At 38.2% G+C, this 27557-nt stretch overlaps 1 protein-coding gene across 1 annotated transcript in view; it reads right to left on the bottom strand.

The window, feature by feature from the left end:
* Positions 1–27557, bottom strand: part of PTPN13 (protein tyrosine phosphatase, non-receptor type 13 (APO-1/CD95 (Fas)-associated phosphatase)) — a 254452-nt gene that overhangs the window by 4181 nt on the left and 222714 nt on the right. Inside the window, exons 39-46 of the mRNA XM_006867768.1 lie at positions 26488–26663; positions 25860–25948; positions 23657–23712; positions 14891–14994; positions 14396–14544; positions 6542–6632; positions 3501–3838; positions 1794–2009 (exon numbers count right to left, since the gene is read on the bottom strand). Coding sequence (XP_006867830.1) covers positions 1794–2009; positions 3501–3838; positions 6542–6632; positions 14396–14544; positions 14891–14994; positions 23657–23712; positions 25860–25948; positions 26488–26663 — 1219 coding nt within the window. The remainder of the gene's footprint in view (positions 1–1793; positions 2010–3500; positions 3839–6541; positions 6633–14395; positions 14545–14890; positions 14995–23656; positions 23713–25859; positions 25949–26487; positions 26664–27557) is intronic.

The following is a 27557-nucleotide window of genomic DNA, read 5'->3' as shown; positions in this document are numbered from 1 at the left end:
CCTTGTGGTTCACAGCCCGATTTGTAACCACTACGCTACCAGAGCTCCTTAAATATTACAGTAGATTATTATAAAAACATAGTATTATATAATACAGAATACAGGAGCAAGATAGAACAGTTTTGAACTAAAATTCTTTAAGAGATAATAATTTTAATTATATCTTTTTAATTATATACTATACAAAGTGTGGTGCTGTAGGATAAGCACTGGACTGCTAACCGGAAGGTTGGTGGTCCAAATGCACCAGCCACTCCTTGGAAATCTTATATACAGGGACACTATGAGTCAGAACCAACTTGACGGCATTTAACCAACAACATACATGGTAAGACATTCCAGCACAGTGATGGTGGTGGTTGTGTGCTGGCGAGTTGGTTCCAACTCATAGCGACCCTGTATCAGGTTTCTGAATTGCTGAACTTTTGATCAGCAGCCCAACTTGTAACCCACTACACTGCCAGAACTCTTTAGTATAATGTTGTTGCACTATCAAGTCAGTTCTGACTCATAGCCAGCCTTCATAGGGTTTCCAAGGAACGGCTGCTGAGCTTGTGATTCAAACCGACCTTGCAGTCCAGCGCATTAACTCACAGCACCAGACCAGGACTCATTTAGTATAATAAGCAAGGTTTATACTAATTTAGGTTCAATAGTAATATTATATACAACAAAAGGGAGGTTGACAGAGAAAACATGAAGGCAGCCAGAGGAAACACAGGGAGGAATGCAAGAGTTCAAATGAACAGAGGTAAATACTGTTAACTGATGGTACATGGAGGGGATTGTAGTCACTGTAATGAAGCAAAGTATATGATTTGTTGAATGTAAAACTGATGATTTGCTTTGTAAACCTTTATTCAATATACTGTAAAAAGTTATAAGAAAAGTAACTTTGTTTATACAGTAAAAAAACATTTGAGAGCAACTATTTAGAGATAGACTATTTAATGTTTCGTTATGGGCTAAACACTGGACCACAGGTTGGTTTGAACCACAAGGTTCATCTCAGAATGCTCTCACCAGCTGCATCTCAGAAACTGTATTTAGGGCTGCCATGTGTCAGAACCAGCTTGATGGCACTTAACAACAAATAACAAAGTACACATCTCCCACCTGTTGGTAGTTAAAAAAAGCAAACAAAAAACCTAGCATTTCACTTAAAAAATAGTTCTTTATTGCTTCACTATTTCTAGCCCTAAAAGAATTATAACAATACTGGCTTTGTTGTTGTTGTTATGTGCCATGGAGTCAGTTCCGACTCACAGGGACCCTGTACAGGGTTTTCGAGGCTGTAAATCTTTACAGGAGCAGAAAGCCTCATCTTTCTCCCACGGAACAGCTGGTAGTTTTGAACAGCCAGCAGCCTGATTCATAACCACTACGCTACCAAAGCTCCTGGCTTTAGGAAAGCTTAAAGACTATAAAGGTTAAAATGCAATACTGGTTAAGGGACTTTTGAACGCTCTTTAAAAAAAAGTATAATACATATAAATTTGAAGTATTACTTTTTCTTTATTACACTCTGCGAGGTTTTAAATAGCAATCCTATATTGTAGGGCAATTAAGGTATTCATTGTATTTGTTGTTAAGTACTCATAGCAAGCACAGGGTTTCTGAGGAGCAGCTTGTGCTTTTGAACTGCCGACCTTGTTGTCAGCAGTCTACTGCTTATCCTACAGAGCCACATCAGGACTCCTGGTAAATACAAAATACTCAAGATCCGAACACATTATTAAAAAACTGGATTGCATCATTATTTCTGGTCAAATGCTTGTATAGCATTTACTCACTTCAAGATCTTGACTGATTAATTCTAGAACCACATCTATGCATATCAGGGTCCCTGAACGTCCAATGCCAGCACTGCAGTGAGTGATGATTGGGCCTGAGTTGTGAATGTGTCTCATATAAGAGATAAAAGTGAGCAGGTCATCTGGCTGGGAAGGCGTATCGTGGTCAGGCCAGGCAGTAAAATTCAGGTGAGAAATATGTCGTATCTCTCCCGTCTGAAACGATACAACAGAACGAGTAGATAAAGGCTTACTGTGTTGTTCACATATAATTAGTTCTTCATTTGATTTTCAAATTCTGACTTTATTTTGAAAGTGCAGGAGATAAGAAAAGCCCCATTAAGCAACACATACATATAGGAACTTTAACCAAGAAGGCTACTAGATTCACATTTTAAATAGTGATAAAAAACTCCATTTTGGAAACCCTGAAAACAAACCAGAAATTGATAAAGGAAGCGGTGATCTCAATTCAAATATTATTCTATCCCAGATAAAAGCCAAAATCATTGCAATGGCCTTTGAGTATTCCAACATCAGTCCTGTTGTATACACCCCCCCTTTTCTCTGGCCACTTCACTCCAGCTACAATGACTGGTTTGAGGTCTTGTAAATGCACTGGGCACACTTCAATCTCAGAGCTTATGCACGTCCCCCCCCCCCCCCCCACACACACACCCACTGAAATGTTTTCCTTCAGATATTCCTCTTCAATGCCTTCAGGATTTAAATCCACCCCCACCAAATTCTACCTTCTCAGGCCTATTTAAAATGATGATATGCCTCCCACTCTTCTCTAACCAATTGTCTAATGTCAACACCAGTGTCTCCTTATTTGAAGGTTAAGCTCCACAAGGTCAGGAATTTCATTTGTGTTGTTAAGTGTCCCTTGAGCATATAATGACCTAAGCTCTATGAACATACGGTGATTAAATGGATAAAATTATGTGAGGAAGACTGAACAATTGTGCTCGCCTAGGTATTGAATAGGACGTGTAAATGAATAAGGAGGCACCATCTTTAATTCTTAGTAAAATCATATCAAAAACCATGATTCTAGAAGAATTAACTCAGTCACTCTTCATGTTTAATTAAGCTACAGGAAACACATTATTCACACCCCTTTAGAATTTCTGAAAGGTTACTGGGAGAGGGGGTTTGGAATTAGGAGATAGTCACAGCTTTATTTAAGGTATGCTCACTAATCTAATTCAAGGTGAATTTATTCAGTGATTAGGTAACTAAGACCTATATGAATGAGAACTATTTATGCTATAATTGTCCATGTATTTCCAAGTATGATACTAAGTTGCTCTTAAAAGGGAGTATCTTCTACTTAGAAATCGTTACTGACAGCTTTAGTGTATCTACTTAGATGGCAGACCTTAAGCAAGTTGTCTGCTATAGCTTCGGGACATTTGTGCTATCAGTAAGTAAAAGGTGATGGACAATCACATCTAAAGTTTCATTTTCATTTTAGTACAGTATATACTGGAGGAAACCTTTTGGGAGAATTCATAAAGGACGGGGGTGTTTACATTTAATATTTACACTAGATTAAACAAACAAACAACAAAAAAAAGTGACATTAGTTCTATTGAAATGGCTTTTGTCTAGAAATCAATTGATGAAAACGTGGAAAGAGTCCAGGCCTGACTTCCAGTTAGGAGATAAGCCTTAGTAAACAGAAAAATGTGATTCACTTACCTGAATATCTTCTAGGGTCATGGCCCTCACGACAAATCCCTTCAGCTGCTGCATTCTTACAAGAGCCAGGCGCAGCTTGTCACTGACCATTGTTGTTTTGCCCAGGATGTTAGGCCAATAGCGCTGACATTTGATTTTTTCTCCTTCTACTTCCTGGGTCATCATGGCTATCACTGAGGATTTTTGTTCCCAAATCATCTGCCAGAAGTCTCCAACAGTTGTTGGGAGAGGTCCTTGGCAGGCAATGTAAACAAACTCTTCTTTCCCCACTGGGATCTTAATGAAGCTGGCATTGATATACCCACCTTCAACACCAAGAGGCACTCTTGTAGCATCATCTGTGAATTCCCCACCATAAAAGAGTCATCAGTATCATGTATGTTTAAACAAAAGTCTTATATATAACCTAAGTCAAAGATAACCAGAAATTCCTTTTGACTAGAGATAAGATTACAAACACATTTTCACAGAGGTATGCTTTCAACCTGTGGTGTAGCCCAATTATTTTATATTTATTCATTTCACTTGTGTTACAACTAAGATCTCAGCTTAGTGAGCTTCTAACATTTGGAATTTGATACTTATTATTTAGGCATTTAATTGTAGAAATTAAAATTAGTAATTTAATTTAGAACCTTTGGCTAATTAGAGAAACAAACTAAAAGTATGCTATTTCTTCTCCATCGTTTTAATGACAATAAAAAGAGTACTAAAAGACAATGCCAAAAGTCTTTCTGTAGAGCACAAATGGTAGCTCACACTAGTCTACAGGTATGTAAGGACTTGGTCTAGGTCTGCTGCTGTTGTTAGTGGTCAAGTCAGTGCTAACTCACAGCAATGCTGTATCGGGCTTCCAAAGAGTGGCTGGTGGGTTTGAACTGACAATCTGTGGTTAGTAGTTCAGTGCTTATCCTACGCCCAGGACTCCTTTGTCTATGTCTCATTCTAGTCAAATTTAATTTTTCAATAACTTTCCCAGTGGGAAAAAACAAAACAAAACATCTTTTACTGAGGATATTTAGTTAATGGTTTATCCAGGAAAATAAATCTTTATATATTTGTCTGAATCAGCTTTACAATATACGTTAGAAGTGATGTCTAGTTCAAATATTTATACATTTGTAATGGTTAGGGTTTTGTGTCAACTAGCCTAAGTCATGATTTCCAGAGCTTTAGCAACTGAGATGTGCTTATTCCCATGGTGATGAAACCTAATATGGATATGATTCATTCTAGGATGAGTGGCTATGAGTAGCCTATCAATTGAAGAGAAGCTTCCTTGGGGTTTAGCCTGCTCTCAATATAATGAACATAGAGTAGGAACTCTCTCTCTCTTCTGCTGGGGACCTGGGATTTTGCAATTGTAAGCTCTTTCCTTGATAATAAACTTCTTTCTCTCTCTATTACACATACGTGTTTCACTGGTTTTGCATCTCTAGAAAACCTGGCCTAAGACAACAATAAACAGGCAATTGTTGTGATTATCAAATTAAAAATTTTAAAGTTTCAAAATCCTCCATTACCTGCCCTTCATTGCTTGTTTTCTTTCATGTCTTGAATCAAACTGGTTATTTTGTTCATAGAAGCTAATCTACTCATTAGTTTGGAATTTAGGGTTTTTCCCACACTGACACTCAGATAATGGTGTGGCTATTACTTTTGGCATTAGTGTTATTCCTGCACTGGACTTCAAGGTCAGTTTGAACCACAGTGTTGACTGTTCAAGCTCACCAGTCACTCCCTGGAAACCCTATATAGGGTTGCTATGAGTTGGAACTGACTTTACAGCACTTAACAACAACAACAACAGCAAACGCCATTCCAACCCATGGTCTATTCCATTTCTAAAATGCAGAGATTCACTTGTCACTTCCCAAAATGAAATTTGTGTCTTCCTTGTTGAATAAAATTCAACTGCATTTAAAAATTTTAACCCTTATTGATTAAAATTCAACTGCATTCTTTTTCATTCCCTCCGAGCCCCCTTTTGGTTTATGACTTCATGAAAATCAGGGTCAGTGTGCCATGCTGCAATCCTATGTGTTACTGTATATAAATGGGGCTGGTAATTACTATAAGAAGTTGTCCAGTTAGTATTTGGTTATACATATATATTCATAACATTATACTGGTAATTGGTGTCTATGAATAAAACATGGGAAAAAATAATTATTGTTATTTCCTTCTGGTATCTGAAATGATTAAAAGTATAATGCATTCTGGTAGTATCATTGTTCCCATATTCAGGTGGGTACTATAGACATTTTTCTAAACTTAAAAATGTGTGAAATAAATTGACATTGTGACATGAGTCTTAAAAGTTACACACAGAGAAGGCAGTTCTTATTTTTAAGACTTTAAAATGAGTGATTTAGCAATGCTGATTAAATACTATCCTAATAAAATTCAGGAATGTCTGAAAAAATATTTAAGATTCTTCTGATTTTCAGAATGAATAAATAATTTAAAAGGGACATAACACTGTGTACTTGTTACTGAACAAACAAAATTTATTACTAAATTCACACTGACTCTGAGTAGGTGTGTATGTGTATGTGTTTATGTGTGAAAGCTAGGGGAAATTAGCATAAAGGTTTTAAGTTAATTCAAACTGCATATACATATGTGAATATTGAGCACCAAGGCGCTCTGGTAGTGTAGTGGATTATGAACTGGACTGCTAACCACAAGGTCAGCTGTTTGAATCTACCAGTATATCCATGGGAGAAAGATGAGGCTTTCTCCTCCCATAAAGATTTCCAGCCTCAGAAGCCCTACACAGGGCTGCCAGAATAGGGACCAACTCGAGGGCACACAGCCACCACCACCATACTGAGCACCAGCCACTCCATAGAAACCCTACACAGGGTGCTATAAATCAGGACTGACTTTATGGCACTGTTGTTGTTGTTATGTGCCGTGGAGTCGGTTCCGACTCATAGCGACCCTGTACAGGGTTTCCGAGGCTGTAAATCTTAATGGGAGCAGAAAGCAATAACATATTGAACAGTCATTTAGCTGGAAGTCACATTGGAACTTACAGGGAAGAATATTTTTGTATCTGTTCTTCCTTCTATTTTCCTTAGTTTGCCCAATTAGACACTGATCCAAAGGCTTTAATTCTTGAAGATTCTGTAAGCAAAAATGGAAATAAATGTAAATTTGTTGAGATAAACAATGATTCAATAATAATTACAAATGCTTTTAATGTGCAGGGAGCAAGGTAAAATAAGCCTCAATTCCAATACTGACTTGGTAAACCAGTTGTTAAAAAAGATTGTTATGAACAGCTTTGATTTATGTATTGAGATCAACTAACTTTCTGAAATAGCACTCTGTATATTAATTTTTGTTTTAATATTTTATATTTCAGTGAAACCTTACACAGCAAATTAGGTTCCCATTTGACATTAGCTATAATCCTAGTGTGGTGCTATAGGATAAACAATGGACTGATAACTGCAAAGTTGGCAGTTCAAAACCACCAGCTGCTCCTAGGAAACCATATACAGGGTCACCCTGAATCAGAATGATACTTAACAAGAACACCACCATATTTTTCACAATGTGCCAACATTCTCTTTAACTGCCTTCAGGTTCTCCATTTCCAGTGCTCTAATTTCTTTGCACCCTTCTCATCTTTGCTGTAGAATGATTTTTGATCTTTTGGTCTCATATAGTGGTTTTTTTAAATGAAGCACTATACTCACAGGTAGTATCTTTTCATTTGTATGCTAATCTTTTGCTAAAAAGATCATTTTGGTTCAGGGTTCAAAGAGTAAATCAGGGTGATAGTCTCAGGAACACCTCTACTTGGCTAGTCCACTGACTCTGGACTTTTGAAGAATTTGAGTCCTGTCCTGAGGTTTTCTCCCTTTCTATTGTGGTCCTGAAGAGCTGAACAGAAAATTTCAAAGATCAGCTAGAGAAGATAAAACCAAATACTATAATAAAATATGCAAAGATTTAGAATGAGAAAACCAAAAAGGAAGAACACGGTCAGCATTTCTCTGGCTTGGGGAACTGAAGAAAAAATTCAAGCCTTGACTTTCGTTATTGAAAGATTCTCTGGGTAAACTATTGAATGATGCAGACTGCATCAAGAAAAGATGGAAGGAATACACAGAGTCATTGTATCAAAAGGAAATGGTTAATGTTCAACCATTTCAAGAGGTACCATATGAACAAGAGCAAACGATACTCAGGTAGGAAGTCCAAAGAGCATTGATGGAATTGACAAAGAACAAGGCACCAGGAATTGATGGAATAAAACTTGAAATCTTTCAAGAAAGTGAGGCGGCACAAGAGGCACTCACTCATCTCTGCCAAGAAATTTGGAAGACAACTATCTGGCTGACTGATTGGAAGAGATCCATATTTGTGCCCATTCCAAGAGAGGTGACCCAACAGAATGCGGAAATCATCGGACAATCTTCTTGATATCTCAATTGAGTAAAGGTAATACAGAAACAGCTACAATCATACATTGACAGAGAACTTCCAGAGGTTCAAGCTGGATTCAGAAGAGGCCATGGAATGAGAGATATCATTGCTGATGTCTGGTGGATCTTGGCTGAAAGCAGAGAATATCAGAAAGATGTTTACCTGTGCTTTATTGACTACGCAAAGGCTTTCGATTGTGTGGATCATGACATGCTATGGACAACATTGAGAAGTATGAGTATTCCAGAACACTTAATTGTACTTCTGAGAAATCTGTACCTGGACCAAGAGTGGTTGTTCGAACAGAGCATGGGAACACTGAATGTTTTAAAATTGGGAAAAGTGTGTGACAAGGTTGTGTTCTTTCACCATACTTATTCAACCTGTATGCTGAGCAAATAATCCGAGAAGCTGGATTCTATGAAGAAAAGCGTGGCATCAGGATTGGAGGAAGACTCGTTAACAAACTTGCTTGCTGAAAGTGAAGAGGACTTAAAAAATTTACTGATGAAGATCAAGGAACACAGCCTTCGGTATGGATTGCATCTCAATGTCAAGAAAACAAAAATCCTCACCACTGGACCAATAAACAACATTCTTATCAACGGAGAAAAGATTGAAGTTGTCAAGGACTTCATTCTTCTTGGATCAACTATCAACACTAACGGAAGCAGCTGTCAAGAGATCAGACGATGTATTGCATTGGGCAAATCTGCTGCACAGGAGCTTTTTAAAGTGTTAAGAGCAGAGATGTAAGCTTGAGGACTAAGGTGCGCCTGACCCAAGCCATGGTATTTTCAATAACCTCATATGGATGTGAAAGCTGGATGGTGAATAAGGAACATCATAGAAGAATTGATGCCTTTGAGTTGTGGTGTTGGAGGAGAACACTAAAAGTGCCATGGATTGCCAAACGAATCAATAGATCTGTTTTGGAAGAAGTGCAGCCAGAGTGCTCCTTGGAGGCCAGGATGGCTAAGCTTCGTCTCTCATGCTTTGGACATATTGTCAGGAGGAAGCAGTCGCTGGAAAAGGATGTCATGCTGGGTAAGATGGAGGGTCAGAGAAAAAGGAAGACCCCCAATGAGATGGATCGGCCAGGTGGCATCATTGATAGCATCGAGTGTGGCGGCAGTAGTGAGGTTGGCCCAGGATCGGACATTGTTTCGTTCTGCTGTGCATGGGGTTGCTATGAGTCGGTTCCTACTCGATGGCACCTGACAACAACGACAAATTTTGGTCCTGGATCAGAATGATTCATTGTGGTAGCTAGAAACCATCTAGTCTTCTGGGCTCACATAGGCAATTAGTTCTATAGACTAGTTTTGTCTCTTAGTCTTGGGTTTTCTTTGGCTCCTGACTAGTAGAGATCAATAGTTGTATCTTAAATGTCTGCTTAAAAGCTTTTAAGGCCCCAGATACTACTCACCATATTGGGATCACAATATACATGTTATTAACCATATTCTGCCAGTAACTGAGCTGAGCTTTCTCATGAGACTAAGGTCTTACATCTTGAAAGTCCGAAAATCTATCTTGCAAGGTTATTTGGTTATGTTTGAAAAGTATCTGTAACTGAGTATTCTGTGAATATATGCATGCATAGCCATATCTTTCTGTGCATACATATGAATACACTTGTAGCTACTTACCTTTACCTACATACATATATGTGACTAGACATTTGTGTTTTCATTATTGCTGGTGTTGTTGTAAATTATACCTCATACTCTGTAGCACAATCATTTTCTCTTGTTTGATTCTTTGCGGCGTTGCTTACTTTGACCAAGTTATGCACATTATATCCATTATAAACTCAGTGCTACTTTGTGGATATTAATTTTTAATTTCAATTAAGAATATCTAAAATTGTATTTTAGATTTTTTAATTGAAATTAATTAAAAATTTAAATACAACTTATGAAACAACTTTGGTTGTTAAAAAAAAAAAAGGAATTACACAAAGACATGAATTCTGGTGGACATGGTTCAAGGGGACTTCAGAGGTACTAAAACCCAAAACTGAAACAAACCATGGTTACTGAGTTGATTCTACTTCACAGTGACCCTATATAGGGTTCCACAGACTAAATCTTCTTTGGGAGTGGACAGCCTCATCTTTCGTTCATGAAATAGGTGGTGTGCTTTGAAATGTTTACCTTGTGGTTAGTAGTCTGATGCATAACCCATTATGCCACCAGGCTCCTGTTGCTATTTTCGAGTTGGTTCTGGCTCATAGTGACTCTGTATAGGGTTTCTGAGGAGCAGCTGGTGAGTTTGAACCGCTGACCCTGTGGTTCAAACTGACCTTGCAGTCCAGAGTATTATCCTGCACCACCTGGTAGCTCAGTGGTTATGAATCAGGCTGCTAACCGCAGGGTCAGCAGTTCAGGGTCAGCTGCTCTGTAAGAGACAGGTGAGGCTTTCTGCTCTCGTAAAGATTTACAGCCTTAGAAACTCTGTACAGGGTTGCTCTGAGTCATAACAGACTCCACGGCACATAACAACAACAACCATACTAGGGCTCTACCTTAGATTACCACAAACCTCCCTATACTAAATATAAGGAATATATAAATAAAGGAGCTCTGGTAGTGTAGTGGTTATGAATCGGGCTGCTAACCTCCAGGTCAGCAGTTCGAAACTACTAGTCATTGCATGGGAGAAAGATGAGGCTTTCTGCTCACATAAAGATTTATAGCCTCGGAAACCCTGTACAGGGTCACTATGAGTTGGAACTGACTCCATGGTACTGAACAACAACATACTAAAGTCCTAGGTGCTTTAGTATATATTCTTGTGCTAATTAAATCCAGATTTATCCCCCACTCTATAGAGGTTTTGTTGTGTCACTATAGGGTAAATACTGAACTGCAAGATTGGTTTGAACCACAAGGTCGTCGCTTCAAACTCACCAGCTGCTCCTCGGAAACCCTGAACAGGGTCACTATGGGTTGGAATCTACTTGACGGCACTTAACAACAACACAGATGGTGGAAGTGAGGTTTACAAAGGTTAAAGAAAGAACTTTGGCTCAAAGTAATGAACCAGAATAGAATTTCTTGGCAGTTGATATAAGAACATTTCAGATTGAGGAGCCATATTAGCAAAGGCATGAAGGCTTTCTCTATATCTCTCTACAGGGTGCTTTCCTGAGACAGGCAGGAAGACTTCTCCAAGAGAGCTAAATGAAGAGAAGAAAAGCATGACTTCTAAGACTGGCTTCACTGTGCTGTTCAAATGCATCAATATGCTTTCTATGCTATTTTTATCTCTGGCTATTAAAAACATTTTTGTAATCAAAACACTTAAAAATGAAAAACACAGCAGAAACATGTTTAGCAGCCATCTATGACTTATAGGATAACCATGCTTGACTGCAGGACCTAGGCAGGGCAGGCATCATAGTCTCATAGAGGACCGTGTCTACAAGAGCACCTCACTTGATATTATGATGTTCTGTGGTAAGAGTGTTAAGGTCAGACAGTACTATGTTTTGAAGTTAAATATTTCTCACTTTTAATTCACTCATTCACTCAACTCACTTAACTAATCTATACTGAATGGAGTGCTGGTTTGGCACTGTAGACAAGCATTGGACTACAAAGCACATGGTTGGCAGTTTATTCTTATCAGCTGCTCACTGGAAACCCTATACAGGGTTCCTATGACTGGAACCAATTCAATGGCACTTACAACACTATATTCAAGGCATTACAATAAATGCTGAGAATACAGGGGTGTGTAAGAAAATAAGATCCTGCCTCTCCTGGGGCTTACAGTCTATTGGGGGAGAGAGGCAATACAGAAGAAAATATCACAAATACTGTGATCAATATTTTGAAGAAATTACTTTGTTGCAATAGTGAAAAGCAAAGGAGGTCTATACAGGTAAAGATTGTGATGACAGGTCTCTGAGGTAGTGACATTTAAAACTGAGACCTCAAAAAGGAATCATTTCTGCTAATGGAGAACTGGAAAGAAAATTATTACTAACACCTGTGAGCTTTGTTGCTGTTGTTAGGTGCCGTGGAGTCGGTTCCGACCCATAGCGACCCTGTACAGGGTTTCCGAGGCTGTACGTCTTTACGGGAGCAGAAAGCCTGGTCTTTCTTCTGCGGAGCAGCTGGTAGTTTTGAACTGCTGATCATGAGATTAGCAGCCCGATTAGTAACCACTATGCTAGTGAGCTTTAGTTTCCAAATTTATATACTTGGAAAAATCGTAATTTGAGGATCAAATGTAAAACTAGCACATAGTAGACGGGAATTTTGGCAATGATTGTGGGTGATGGTAATTCACATCACTGTTTGTACACAGGAAAACTAGTGACCTGGCAAACGTTGGGTTATATACATCCTGTTGGGCAATGGACTCATCTTGGTCTTCCATCTGTCTTCAGTTTCTGAAAATAGTTCTTGGAATTCCTGACCATTCAAAGTGCTCTTTGTCTTTCTGAAACAGCCAGGCAATACTTAAACATGTGTAAATGAGCTGGGAGTCCTCAACACATCACCTTGGCAACAGGCCTCAGGGACAGAGGGGCCCAAGAAGAGGCCTGGGGACTAACTGTCTCAAAGGCCTGATTGTTGTGGTAATAGATTAAAAGAGGTTTCTTGGCTGGTGCTAAGATGTCTGACTCCCCTCCTAGGGTGGTCACATAAGAAAATTTTACACTATGTTCTCTGTAGCACTTCACTTTAGGCATGGTGGTATAAAAATGGTTGGAGGAGGAAGAGGTTTGGCCATCCCTCGGCTATGGCACTATAGGATAAACACTGGACTGCTAACAAGAAGTTTGGTGGTTCTAACTTACCAGCTGCTCCTTAGAAACCCTATACTGGGTCACTATGAGTTAGAACCAACTTGACAGCACCCAAAATAACATCAACAACAAAGGCTACCTGGCCAGGGGATCCTTGCATAAAGAGGCTTTTGAGTCCCTCATCCAGGGTACATGTAGAAGAGTTGTTATTTCCAACTGTACAACCTTTTTGTGTAGTGATGGTGGTTATGTGCCTTGGAGTTGGTTCCGAAACACAGGGTTTCCTAGGCTGTAAATCTTTATGGGAGCAGAAAGCTTCATCTTTCTCCTGTGGAACAGCTGGCAGTTTTGAATTGCTGACCTTGAGGTTAGGAGAATGACTAGTAACCACTGTTGTTGTTGTTGTTGTCAGGTGCCATTGAGTCAGAACCGACTCATAGCAACCCCATGCACTGCAGAATGAAACAATGTCCGATCCTGGGCCAACCTCACTACCATTGCCACACTTGATGCCATCAATGATGTCACCTGGCTGATCCATCTCGTTGGGGGTCTTCCTTTTTTTCTCTGACTCTCCATCTTACCCAGCATTACATCCTTTTCCAGCGACTGTTCCCTCCTCACAATATGTCCAAAGTATGAGAGACGAAGCTTAGCCATCCTGGCCTCCAAGGAGCACTCTGGCTGCACTTCTTCCAAAACAGATCTATTGGTTCTTTTGGCAGTCCATGGCACTTTTAGTATTCTCCTCCAACTACACTATCAGAATAGGTGGGAGCAAGTAAAAAATGGATTCCCATTTGTTCTGGTATGCTGTCTGCTTCTGTTTTCTAATAGAAGCTACTTTCCACATGCTAATGCCCTGAGAATGTGTACAGGTTCTGGTCAGAAGGTTCATGGAGGAATCAGCATCAGTCATTGATCCCGTTTTCTAATGGCCTCCTGGTTATTTAGGAATCTGGGATGGCCTGTGTGTATCGTGCATATATATCTACAACAACAACAAGAGCTAGTTTGCTCCCTCTCAGTGGCTATAAAAAGCTCAAGAAGTGGGCTAGCAAGCAAAGGGTTTGAGGGAGGGAAGCAAGGCAGATTCATAAACCACAGTGCTGCTTGTGTTTCTGTTTTGCCTAGTGGCAAGTATGGAACTATAAGTAAGACCAAAGGAGCAAGAATTGTATACCATTGCTGCTTTGTATATGTGTTAAATTAGAAACTGCTGTTTTCTTGTTGATTTTTTTCAAAATTTTTATTGTGAATTGAGTGAAGGTTTACAGAGCACATCAGTTTTTCATTCAACAATTCAAATGTGAAATTACTGTTAATGATTAGCCATATCTATAGTGCATAATTAATTGATGAAACTTAAGGTTTTGAATTTAATTTTATTTTTTAATTCTTTATTTCTACATATGAGGTAGAGAAACTAACCTTCAAGTTCTATGTAATTTAAGACTTCCCTTTAAATAAATATTAGGATTCCAATTAGAAAAATTAATTTATTACTATATATGATAAGATGAGCTTTCATAGTTGGAAATACGTTAACTACAAGTAGAATTGGAAAGGTTACAGACATTGTCAAAAATTTTATAATTTCTACTAACCTTGAGGCTAGTAGAGGTACACTTTCTTTACAAATCATTGAATAGATGTTAGCAAATAATCACTGCCAAACACTACTTACCTCTAGCTCCTTAGAAGGAATTCCTTGATCTAGTAAGCCCCGCAACATTCGAATAACTGATTTCAACCTGGCACCAGTGTATTGACCCGAAGGAAGCACTTTGATGATGGGGAGGGCAGCAAGTTCTTCATTTGTCAGAAAAGGAGGATCTAACAAGAGAGAGAGAGAGAAAAAAAAAAAAGTTTCCAGAATTCATTTAGCTTATAAGAGAACTGAGTATTTGCTTATCTCATCTATTTTTACTAAAATGTTGTTGTTAAGTGCTGTCAAATCATTTCTAACCCATAGTGACCCTGTATAAGGTTTCCAAGAACCCACAGGTGAGCTTGAACCGCGGACCTTACAGTTCAAATGGCTTTGCAGTCAGGCACATTAACCCACAGCGCCACACAGAAAATTAATTAGAACAAACAAAACACATATAGTGAACTAATTTTTTCCCTCCCATTTCCAAACCATTGCTTTTGATGAAAACACTGGTAATAAAATTCTTGCCTTTATTAGAATCTTCATGGTTTGTTGTCTCTATTGGCAATTCAACACTTCCCCATGTGACTTCATCCTCATCAGCTTTCCTTTCTTGTGACCTCTGAATGAAACTATAAGGAACAAACCCATTTGTACTATTTTCTTCAGTTTTATCACAAAGATAAATTTAAATACAATTGCCCCAATCCACTAATTTTCTCTGTAAGTACAGTCTTTTAAAGCAGATTATATGATTTAAAAAAACAAAAAACAAACCCCAGCCCAATCCATAATTCTTAAAAGATATAGGCAAATGTAAACTGAACTAAATCAGAATAGTTTAATACAGTTTTAAATTTATCCCCACATAGATGCCACGTCGTTGAATTTTAGACTGAAGGAGGACTTTGGAGGATAGAGAAGGTGGTGGTTTTGTTGAAGGGGTTCCACCCTTCAACATATATATAGTGGCTGATTAAAATGGTGTCAGTCTATATATAGCTTGAGCTCCATCGAGTCTCTTGAGTAGTTGAATAGTGTATGGATGTATCCTAAGTTATTTAAACAAGCGATCATTGATCTACGTCAGTCTTTTGCTAAAATCAAGGGGCAGAAGGACACTCCTGTATTTGGACATCACTTAATAATGAAACTCAGTTCAAGTGCACAGCAGAGGTCATCTCTCTGTTAGGGTGAATGGCAAGAAAAGATACAAAAGATAAGGAATAGTGCTTCTTGTTAAGGTGAGATGAAGGATTATGTAAAAGCCAGAATACATTACTTGTTTTCTGATACCCAGAGAAAAAAGCATAGTACAGCTGTCTGATAACATCAGTTGTAGTTGTTAGGTGTTGTCGAGTCAGTTGTGACACACAGTAAGCCTAATGCCCATAGAACGAAACACTGTCTGGTCCTGTGTCATCCTCACAATTGTTGTGTTTGGACATTAGTTGTTGTTAGGTGCCACTGAGTCGGTACCAACTCATAGCAATCCTATGCACAACAGAACAAAACACCATCTGATCCTGGGCCAACCTCACAATTATTGCCATGCTTGAGCCCATTGATGCTGCCACTCTGCCAATCCATCTCGTTGGTGGTCTTCCACTTTTTCTCTGACCCTCCACCTTACCAAACATGATATCCTTCTCCAGAGATTGGTCTCTCCTGACAATATGTCCAAAGTATGAAAGACAAAGTTTGGCCATCCTGGCTTCCAAGGAGCACTCTGGCTGCACTTCTTCCAACACAGATCTGTTGGTTCCATGGGCAGCCCATGGCACTTTCAATATTCTCCTCCAACACCGTAACTCAAAAACATCAATTCTTCTACAGTCTTCCTTATTCACTGTCCAGCTTTCAAATGCATATGAGGTTACTGAAAAATACCCTGGCTTGGGTCAGGCGCACCTTAGTCCTCAAGCTGACATCTTTGCTCTTCAACACTTTAAAAAGGTCTTGTCAGCAGATTTGCTTATGAAATCATTTTATTTCTTGACTGCTGCTTCCATGAGTGTTGATAGTTGATCCAAGAAGAATGAAGTCCTTGACAACGTCAATCTTTTCTCCATTGGTAAGAACGTTACTTATTGGTCCAGTGGTGAGGATTTTTGTTTTCTTTATATTGAGATGCAATCCATACCGAAGGCTGTGCCCTTTGATCTACATCAGTTAAGTATTTTAAGTCCTCTTCACTTTCAGCAAACAAGATTGTATCATCCACATATTGCAGGTTGTTAATGAGTCTTCCTCAAATTTTGATGCCATCTTTTTCTTCATATAACTCAGCTTCTCAGATTATTTGCTCAGCATACAGGTTGAATAATTTTAGTGAAAGAATGCAACCCTGTCGCACACCTTTCTTAATTTTAAACCATTCAGTGTTCCCATGTTCTGTTTGAACAACCGCCTCTTGGTCCATGGACAGATTCCTCATGAACACAATTAAGTGTTCAGGAATACTCATATTTCGTAATGTTGTCCATAGCTTGTCATGATCCACACAATCGAAAGCCTTTAGTAGATACCATTAAAGTAGGATATACACCAATACTCCCCAAAATTCAATAATAGTGCAGCAATTATGTTGCTTTTATGGTGGATATTTCCCCCAAATTTAACTATTTGTGGGTCACAATGAACATTCAGTTTACAAGCCCTGCATACACAAAATTGATTATATCTTCTAGTAAGTGTATCTTGTATCTTGTCTACAACGATATATTTTGGAGATTCTTACATCAGGTATTCAGTTCTCTATTTCTCTCTCTTTTTTGGGTATGTTGTTGTTGTCAAGTGCCGTCGAGTTGATTCCGACCCATAGCGACCCTGTAGAGGGTTTCCAAGGAGCAGCAGGTGACCTTGAACCACCGACCTTGCAGTTCAAACGGCTTTGCAGTCTGGCGCATTAACCCACAGCACCACAACAACAAAATTGTTGGATATAACTGCCTAGTATTTAACTGTATGAACTGCCAGTATTTTACTGTATGAACATACACTAATTTTGTCTCTATTATGATCTCTTGCTACTATAAATTCTAATAGAATTGTCTTTGGACACATGCGGGAGTAACACCAATTCATAGATATAAAATTGCTATTGTTGTTGTTAGGTGCTGCTGAATTGCTTCCAATACACAGTGACCCTATGTATAACAGAATGAAACAATGCCCAGTCCTGTGCCATTCCCACAAATGTTGTTAAGCTTCAGTTCATTGCTGCTGTCACAGTATCATCCAGCTCACTGGTTGGTTGGATAGGGGTTCTTCCATTTTTTCAGTAATAGCCCACTTTACTATGCATGATGTCCTTTTCAAGGGACTGTTGTTGTTAGGTACCATCAAGTTAGTACTGACTCATAGTGACCTTATGCACAGCACAACGAAACACTGCCCGATCCTGGGCCAACCTCACTACTGTTGCCACACTTGAGTCCATCAATGCTGCCACTTGGCCAATACAGCTCATTGGAGGTCTTGTTCTTTTTCTCTGACCCTCCACCTTACCAAACATGATATCCTTCTCCAGAGACTGGTCCAAAGTATGAGTGACAAAGTTTGTCCATCTTGGCCTTCAAGGAGCACTCTGGCTCCACTTCTTCCAAAACAGATCTATTGGTTCTTTTGACAGCCCATGACACTTTCAATATTCTCCTCCAACACCATAACAAAAAAACATCAATTTTTCTACTGTCTTCCTTATTCACTGTCCAGCTTTCACATGCATATGAGGATATTGAAAATACCACAGTACATCCAAGCATAAGAAATGAAGTCTCACCATTCTGACTTCTAATGAGCATTCTGGCTGTACTTCTTTCAACACAGATTGGTTTGTTATTTTGGCAGCCCATGGTACTTTAGTATACTTTGCCAACGTCATGACTCAAATGCATCAGTTCTTCTATGATCTTCCTTAGTTATTGTCCAACCTTCACATGAACATGAGGCTATTGAAAATACCATGGCTTGGGTCATGATATTTTTGCTCTTGAATACTTTAATGAGGTCATATGCAGCAGATGTGCCTAATACATCTTTTGATTTTTTGACAGCTACTTTCATGAGTGCTGATTGCAGATCCAAGCAAAATGACATCTTTGACAACTTCAATCATTTCTCCATTTGTTATTGTTGTTTAGTGCTGTAGAGTCGGTTCCAACTCATAGAGTTCAGTAAGGGTTTTAGAGGAGTGGTTGGTGGGTTTGAACTATTGGTCTTGTGATTAGCAGTGCAGTGCAGTGCTTATCCTCTACCGTGCCATTATTATGATGCCATTTATTGGTTCAGGCTGTCATCTTTTATTTTCATCTGTAAGTATTTTAAGTCCTCTTTATTTACAGCAAGCAGCTTGTATCATCTTTACAGTTCAGGTTGTTAATGAGTGTTCTCCAATCCTGATGCAGTGTTTTTCTTCATATAATAGTTTCTTGGATTATTTGCATAGCATACAAATGAATAAGTATGGTGAAAGGATACACAACCCTGGTATACAACTTTCCTGATTTGAACCATTCAGTATTTCCTTATTCTGTTTGAACGACTGCCTCTTGGTCTATGTACAGGTTCTTCATGAGCACAATGAAATATTTTGGAATACTTATTCTTCTGAATGTTAGATATAGCTTGTCATGATTCACACGATCAGAATCCCTCTGCATAGTCGATAAAGCACAAGTAAACGTTTTTCTGGTATTCTCTGCTTTTATCTAAAATTCATCTGATACCAGCAATGATATATACCTAGTAACATATACTATTTTGAATCCAGTTTTAGTTTCTGGAAGTTCCCTGTTGCTGTACTGTTTCAACTATTTTTAAATTGTCTATAGCAAAAATTTTCTTGCATGTGATATTGTTCAATGATTTACACATTGAACAATATGTTGGTTCTCCTCTCTTTGGAATGGGCACAAATATGGATCTCTTCCAGTCAATTGGCCAGGTAGCTAGCTGTCTTCCCAATTTCTTGGCATAGATGAGTGAGTGCCTCCAGTAACTGCATTAGTTTGTTGAAAGATTTCAATTTGTATTTTGTCAATTCCTAGAGCCTTGTTTTTCACCAATGCCTGCAGTGCAGCTTGTACGTCTACCTTCAGTACCATCAGTTCTTGATCACATATTATCTCTTGAAATGGTTGAAAGTAGGCCATTTCTTTTTGGTACAGTGACTGTGTGTGTTCCTTCCATTTTCTTTTGATGCTTTCTGCATCATTCAATATTTTGCCCATAAAATCCTTCAATATTCCAAGTTGAGGCTTGAATTTTTCCTTCAGTTTTTTTTTTTTTTAGCTTGAGAAATGTTAAGCATGTTCTTCCCTTTTGATTTTCTAATTCCAGGTCCTTGCCTGTTTCATTATAATACTTGAGTTTGTCTTCTTGAGTTGCCCTTAACATTTTCTGTTAAGCTCTTTGACTTCTTCATTTCTTTCATTTGCTTTAGCATGTCTGTAATGGAAACCAAATTTCAGAGCTTTTACTGAAGTTCATTTTGGTATTTTCTGTAATTTTAATGACCTTCTGCTTTCTTCCTGTATGATGTTCTTAAATGTTATTTAATAACGCCACTGCTCTTTTGGCTATTAGTGTCTAACGTATCATATCTGTTCTTGAGATAATCTCTAATTTCAGGTGGGTATGGTTCAAGATAATATTTGGGTTCTCATGAACTTGTTTTCATGTTCTCTAGCTTTAGCCTGAATTTGCATATGAATATCTTGTGGTCTGTGCCACAGTCATTTTCTTGCCTTGTTTTGGATGATACTGAGTTTTTCCACCATCTCTTCCCACGGATGTAGTCAATTTGATATCTGTGTATTCCATCTGATGAGGTTCATGTGTATAATCACCATTTACCTATTACAAAATAGGTGCTTGCAATGAAGAAGTCATTGGTCTTGCAAAATTCTATCATGTGTCCTCTAGCATCATTTCTATCACCAAGGCCATATTTTCCAACTGCTGAGCCTTCACTTTCATTTCCAACCTTCACATTCTTTTTTTTTTTTTTTTTAATGTTTTATTGTGAGTGATGTGATAGCTGTGATAGCTTACATGGGAGAACATTACTTTTACATTCATTCTATCATATATCATTTCATTGCCATGGTTACAATCCCCTCTACAACCTTCACATTCTTATCACCAGTCATTATCAATACATCTTGATTGCATGTTTGATCAATTTCAGACTGAAGAAGTTGGCAGAATTCCTCATTTTCATCATCACTGACTACCCATAGTAATTTGTGGTAATTTTTTAATTCAAATTACTCAAATAACTTTGAGTACTAGTGGTATTAACTGATCTGCCTTGTAGGCATATGGGTATTATCCCATAACAGACAGCGTTGCACTTTTCAAGACAGATCTTAAAATGTTCTTTTTGGGGATGAATGCTATGTCATTCCTCTTGAATTTGTCGTTCCTGACATAGTAAACTATATGACTGTCAGATTCAAAATGCCCAATTTTACACTATTTCATAAAATTTCTAGGTCAAAAGATCTTTCTTTTAATGGGATGAGGATGGAAGAACAAGGTAGACAGGGGAACACAGAGGCAGGTTTTATGGGCTAAATGGAACAGAGGTAAATAGGGATATATGCTCAACCTTGGAACAACAGGGTTCTGTGGTACATGGAATGAGGCATAGACTGAATGGGTAAAAGAGGGGAAAGAATGTTATGATATTTAACTGTCTTATGAATATTGGTTTCCTTTACCTAGTACTGCAAAACAGACACTTGAGTGGGACAGAAAGGAGTATAGGGAAACATGATTACAGAAAGCTTATAGGCCCATCTTCAGCCTATAACTGACTGGAATACCTAGAAGGGGTTCTAGAATTTGCCCAATGAAATAAGCCTTTCTGCAGAGTCTTTGTATTCAGTCTATAGGATCTAAGGTGGAATCCTGAGTCCCATCCAGAACCCTCTGAGGTGAGATATGCCTACTTGAAAAGAGCAGACCAACCTGGAATAGCCAGAGGAACATAAGATACTTCTTGAAAGAAAGACCAGCAGGAAAAAAATCCAAAACAAAAATGGTAGTCTGACTGGCTACTACAAGAACAAGCAAGTTGTTTGCTGGGGAGCAATCAAGGCAAGCAATCAAGCCCCTTCAGGACAAATTCCCCTTCAAGACTGAAACTTAAAGGGAACACATGAGCAGGCATATAAGCTGGCATATAAGCTTGCTGATGATCATGTTGACCTCCTGGTGAGCGGAAGAGGGGGAAAAGCTGCAATAAAGATAAGGGCTGAGTTCAACCACATTCCATAGACTCTGGTCAACCTGGAGATGAGAGAGAGAAAAGGAGGGGTTGGTTGGTCTGAAGTGTGGTCAGACCTGTGAACTCCTGAACCCATGGACAAGGAAATAACCACAGAGGGCTAGAGTTGAGAGCTTAGTGTCCAGATGATGTGAAGTGAGGGAAGACGCACAAGAACACCCAAACTTGTAGACAGTTTACATTTCACCTGGCTTTGATTGCTTGGTGATCAAAACTCAACCAGAGGAAAATAAAAGGAAAAAAACTCTTTTTTTTTGATAAAGGAAACAAGTTAAATTGCTACAATTTGATGAACCTGACCTATACTTATAGATGTAATAGCTCGAAATACCAACTGAGAAGGAAGGAGTCCTCACATATAAAATCAATCCTATCCACTCTGTATATAGGGTTGATAGGGATGGGAAACTTATACACTGGCTACCTAAATGGGAGGGGCTATAAAGGCATGAAGTAGTCACAAGTTTTCAAGAGGGAGTTTAGTTTCAGAGTGTGTGGGGGAAGGTAGAATCCCCACTGGATAGTTTTCATCTTGTCTACACGGGTCTGGTGAAAGGAGATGGGAATAAGACTCTTATGATTCAATAGTGAGTAATTGTTATCATGACTAATTGCAACTGCCACAATTGTATAGGTAAAAGTTTTTAACAAAAAGCGGGGAGTAGTTAACCTTATAGTCTAGGAACAGAGAAACCTAGGACCCTCAAAGGAGCAGAACATGAGCAGAATGTGGGACCCTATTCAAAGAAGCAGCGACACCAGAGATAAGAACATGGAAAGGGAGAACAGCTGAGGACTCTAGACTCAAGGGAAAAAGAAAGGTTGTGTGCTGGTAGCCCGGTACTGGTGGCCAGGGGACAGGCTTGCAGAATGTGTCCTTTGGTTGTTTAAATGATTATATATTCCTGAGTGATTTTGTGGACACCCCCTCCCAAAATAAAACAACAACAACAACAACAAAAAAACTCCAGAGGGAACAGAAGCAAATACTGTTGAATGATGATGCACAGTGGAGATTGTAACCATTGCAATGAAATTAGTGTAAAACTGATGTTCCACCATGTAAACTTACCACTTAATTCACAATAAAAACTAAAAAAAAAAAAAAAAAAAAATCTTTCTTTTAATCTAAGGTCCCCATTGTTCTATGACACACTATTATTTTTACTTAAGAAACACCTTATTTTACATAACAAAAATACTTTTAAATCATACAATGACTCCTGATTTCAGAAGTCTTAACTATGGAAAAAAAGACACTCAAGAATTAATATAAAAATCACATATTTTTTGTTTTCAATTAACCACCTCAAGAGGTTACACTGATTTTCTCCTCATCTTCCCATGTCCCTCCCCAAAGAATGTATAGGGCCACCTGTTTGCTGACGCCTTCTTATTAGGATGACTGCAAGTTTGTTATGCATGTAACTATGCATTTCTACATTAATAATATGTAACCGCATATCTAAGTTTACTCTCAATTTGCCTACAAGAAAAAGACCAATCAATCACTTGTTGTTGTTGTTGTTGTTAAGTGCCGTCGAGTTGGGTCCGACCCATAGCGACCCTGTACAGGGTTTCCGAGGGTGTAAATCCTTACGGGAGTAGAAAGCCTCATCTTTCTCCCGCGGAGCGGCTGGTAGTTTCGAACCGCTGACCTTAAGGTTCGCAGCCCGATTCGTAACCACTACGCTACCAGAGCTCCTATCGCTATCAATCACTTAGAATCTGGTTATTGTTTAGACCTTACTTCTGTGCATTTTCCCCAAGGTGGACAGAGTATTGCTTTGGGGGGCCATAATCTGACAAACACCTCTTAACACATAACAACAAACTACTTGTAACAAAAGTTTTAAAATATTCTTCAAGTTCAACCATATTTCCACAATTAAGAAAAATATTCTCATTTAAAAGGGAAAAAATTGATTTTTAACTCATCATCTACATGGAAAAAAATCTAAAAAATGCTATAGACACTTAAAAAAATATTCTCTTACTTTTCACTTAGTACTTTTTCTTCACAATATTCTTCACAGCCATTTATTTTGGAGGACTACAATAAAGAAACGTTAAAACCAAATCAGCTCCTTGTAACAAGAATTAAATACTCTCATAATCTCATAATGTTCAATTCTCCCCCCATGAATCATTTTCTGTTTTAATAGTTTTTTATCTTCATATCACAAAACCACATATAACATTTAATTAATACATTCCAAATGGGCTGAGGCATTGTCTTTGCCCAAAGTGGCTTGTTTTGTTTTAAACTGGTTCTCCTTATTCACTCTTACAATCATCTTGCTCTCAATTTCTTATGTTGTTGTCGTTAAGTGCCTTTGAGTTGATTCTGACCCATAGTGACCCTGTATAGAGTATCCAAGGAGGAGCTGGTGAGCTTGAACCCCTGACTTTGTAGTTCAAACAACTTGGCAGTCTGACACATTAGCCCACAGCACCACACCAGGACTCCAACTTTTTATATATAGAATATTTATATAAAAAGGTAAGAAAGAGCCAAACAAAAATGTTTTCTATACTTCCTCAAAATTTAACTTTCTTCAACAAGAAAATTAAAAAATTAAAAAGAGGGCACTGATTAAAAGCAAATTTGTAACTATATGTCCAAATTTATATTCAAACAAAATTATATGTGTACACAAATATTCATAATGGTATAAAGCAAGCTTTTAGTAACAGTCATTTCAGATGAAGATGGAGACTAGGTAGAAAAAGGAATATACAATTAGCTTAAAAGTATTTTGTTTTTAACAGTGAAGATGCAATTTCTTCATACTCAAAATAATGTTTACAAATACAAGTTTCTGCTATAAAATTTTATCATAGCACAGTACAATTGAGAATCTATACTACACAAGGGTAAGTCAAAAAGTATTGCTAAAAAAAAATATATCATTATGCACCGCTGAGTCAGTTCTGATTCATAGTGACCCAGTTACAGGGTTCCTGAGATTTTCCAATTTTTTGTGGGATCAGAATGCTTCATCTTTTACCTGTGGAGCAGCTGGTGGGCTTAAGCCATGGACCTTGTGGTTTGCAGTCCAGTGCTTATTCTACAGAGACACCTTTATTAATGTTTCTCGACACTTTCTTCCTCCATCTAGGTCGATATAATTCTGAAGGCAGTGTTTCAATCTCTCTAATCTAACCCTTCCCTGGTGAATTCTATGTTCTTCAATTTTATACCATGACAAAATGGCTATTCTGGCATCCTTGAGGTACTCAAGATATGCTGCTTTTCAATGTTGAGTTTGGGGAACAAAGAAGCCTGAAGGGGCAAAGTTGAGGTTTGGAGGGTAGATAGAGGAAGATTTCTCAAAGAAGCTCTCACAGGACAACCCTTAGAACCGTTGAAGAATGAGCTGGTGCATTGTCGTGATGGAAGTACATTACCTGGCACCACTTTCCTGGCATTTTTCTCACCAGTGTTACTTTTAGTATTTTAACAAACATCTTCATAATAGGCCTTCAGGGTCATCCTGTGTCCTTTGAGGAAATCTATAAAGATTTCCTCTTTGGAATCTCAAAAACCAATTGGCACCACCATCTGCGCTGACCTCTCTGCCTGAATTTATCTTTGAGGTCTTCCCCAACAGTCTTAAAACAGTTGATTCATCTAAAAACTGTTGTTTCATGTGAGGCTGCATTCCCATAAACTTATTGCAAAGCTTCAATGACTTGGGAAGAAGTCCACTTGAGTTTTGTTAAAAAGTTGATAGTAGTCTGGATTTCAAATCAATCCCCTGAGCATCCCCCACCCTCCTATGACACAAATGTGTCCTTTTAAAAAAGTATTCTAAACGAGATGGAGACAAGAGTACTACTGAGAAAACTTGCTTCTAACCATCCACTTATCACAGAGACATATTTAAACACATTTTACTTGGGCTAAACCGGTGTGAACTGGGACGCTACTAGCAATATATTTTGACTGACTCTTGTAATTTATTCATGATTTCAAGCTTTTTCTTTGTCAGCTCAATTGAGACTTGAGGATGATTCTTTCACTGGGATAAGATGGATTATTTACTGTTTAACAAATGAAATGAACTGCTATTTTCCCATAAATGTAATTTTTCAGTCAAATAAGCATCAGTCTCCAATTATTTCAATTTCTAGATAAAAACATATAATTCCATGAGGTGTAGCATCCTAGACTGTTTATGCAGGTATTCTCCTTACCTCAGAAAAATCCTCAGGTAAAGGTGAACCATCACAGTCTGTATCCTCTGCTCTCTCCTCTGATAATTTCCCATTGGTCTTCAAAATATCTGTGAAAGAAATAAGAATGCCCATGGTAAGTCACTAAACTTTTGAGGCAGTAGAAAATTTTCTTCACTTGTCTGTAAAAGAAGGCAGTGAGTGGATAAACATCTACCAATAGTTGCAGTGTTCTAACTGCAAAAACTAGAAACAAATGCCATAAGTATCAGATTCCTGTATATACTAAAATCAGAATACCTCAAGAATGGCTTATGATCAACTTGGGGAAAATGATTGGGCAAGAAATCTTAAACGTACAGCCATGATATTACATTTTGCAATCTCATTAATAAGGTACCCTAGTCGTAACTATTTTGTGGAAAATCAAAAGACAGGAGATCCTCTATTTATTACCCACCAACCAAGGAGTCCTTGTTTGGTGCTGTGGGCTGATGCATCAGATTGCAAAGTCATTTGAACTGCAAGGTTGGTGGTTCAACCAAAAACAGAAGAAACCTCTAACATATTTTATATTTACTCGAAAATCCCCCCTAGAGATAGCTTGGTACTCCTTAGTTTACCACCTTAGCTGCTGTGGCACACCTACCTGGAACACAGGCATCTCCTGCTACAGTATGTTTATTTAAAAGATTCTGGGCCTCCTCATCCACAACATCCAACAAAGACTGGATAACTTCAGCTTCTTGAGGATCATCATAAATGTCATCTTCTTGTACATTAGATTCTTGAAAACAATAATTTGCATGCAGTTTTATTTTTAAACTATCAACATGTGAAAGAGACATGGTGCCAAATAGAATAAGTTAGGTCATTTCAAATTTTAAGTATCTACTTTGGAGTCCTGGTCTGATGTGACAGGAAAAACACTGGATTGCTAACCACAAGGTCAGTGGTTCAAACCCACCAGCCACTCCTCAGAAACTCTACACAGGGTTGTTATGAGTTGACACCAACACAATAGCACTTCATAACAACTTGGAAAACAAAAGACTCCTGGTGAAGCAGTTGTTAGCACTTGACTATTAAATAATAGGGGCACTTCAAACCTGCCAGCTCATCAGGAAGAAAAAGATGAAGCAGTCTGCTTCTGTAAAGATTTACAGCCGTTGGGACAGTTCTACCTTGTCCTATGTGGTGCTGTAGGGTAATTACTGGATCGCAAGGTTGGTTTGAACTGCAGAGTTGGCAGTTCAAACTTACCAGCTGTTCCTCAGAAACCTAGAAACTATACAAGGTTGCTATGAGTCAGAACCAACTCAATGGCACTTAAAAACAATAACAGATGGTTGCTATAAGCTGGAATTGACAACAGAGGACAGGAATACTTTGATAACCAGCTATGACTGGAAAGGTGGTAGAAATGAACAATTTCTAGTCTTTATTATGTAGGAATTTTAGAACTATTCTGACAGAATACCACACAATCTAACTCTAACTTGCAAAGAATAAAACAAAATCAATGCTTTTTTTTTTTTTTTTTTTTTTTTACTTTTCACTCGTTCATATTTATTTGTGGTTCTTAAAATCATTTTAATAAAATTTATATTTCAAGGTTTTTCTCTCTGTTCTAGAGACATGCACTGAACTTCTGAAGACTGTTGAAAAATACCAGCTAAGAGTTATATAATCATGATCTCTGTCAGTTGGTTCTCATCT

This window comes from Chrysochloris asiatica, unplaced genomic scaffold (genome assembly GCF_000296735.1).
Source record: "Chrysochloris asiatica unplaced genomic scaffold, ChrAsi1.0 scaffold00109, whole genome shotgun sequence".
Lineage (NCBI taxonomy): Eukaryota > Metazoa > Chordata > Mammalia > Afrosoricida > Chrysochloridae > Chrysochloris > Chrysochloris asiatica.
The sequence above is the reverse complement of the archived record's forward strand: the minus strand, read 5'-3'. Positions and strand labels throughout refer to the sequence as shown.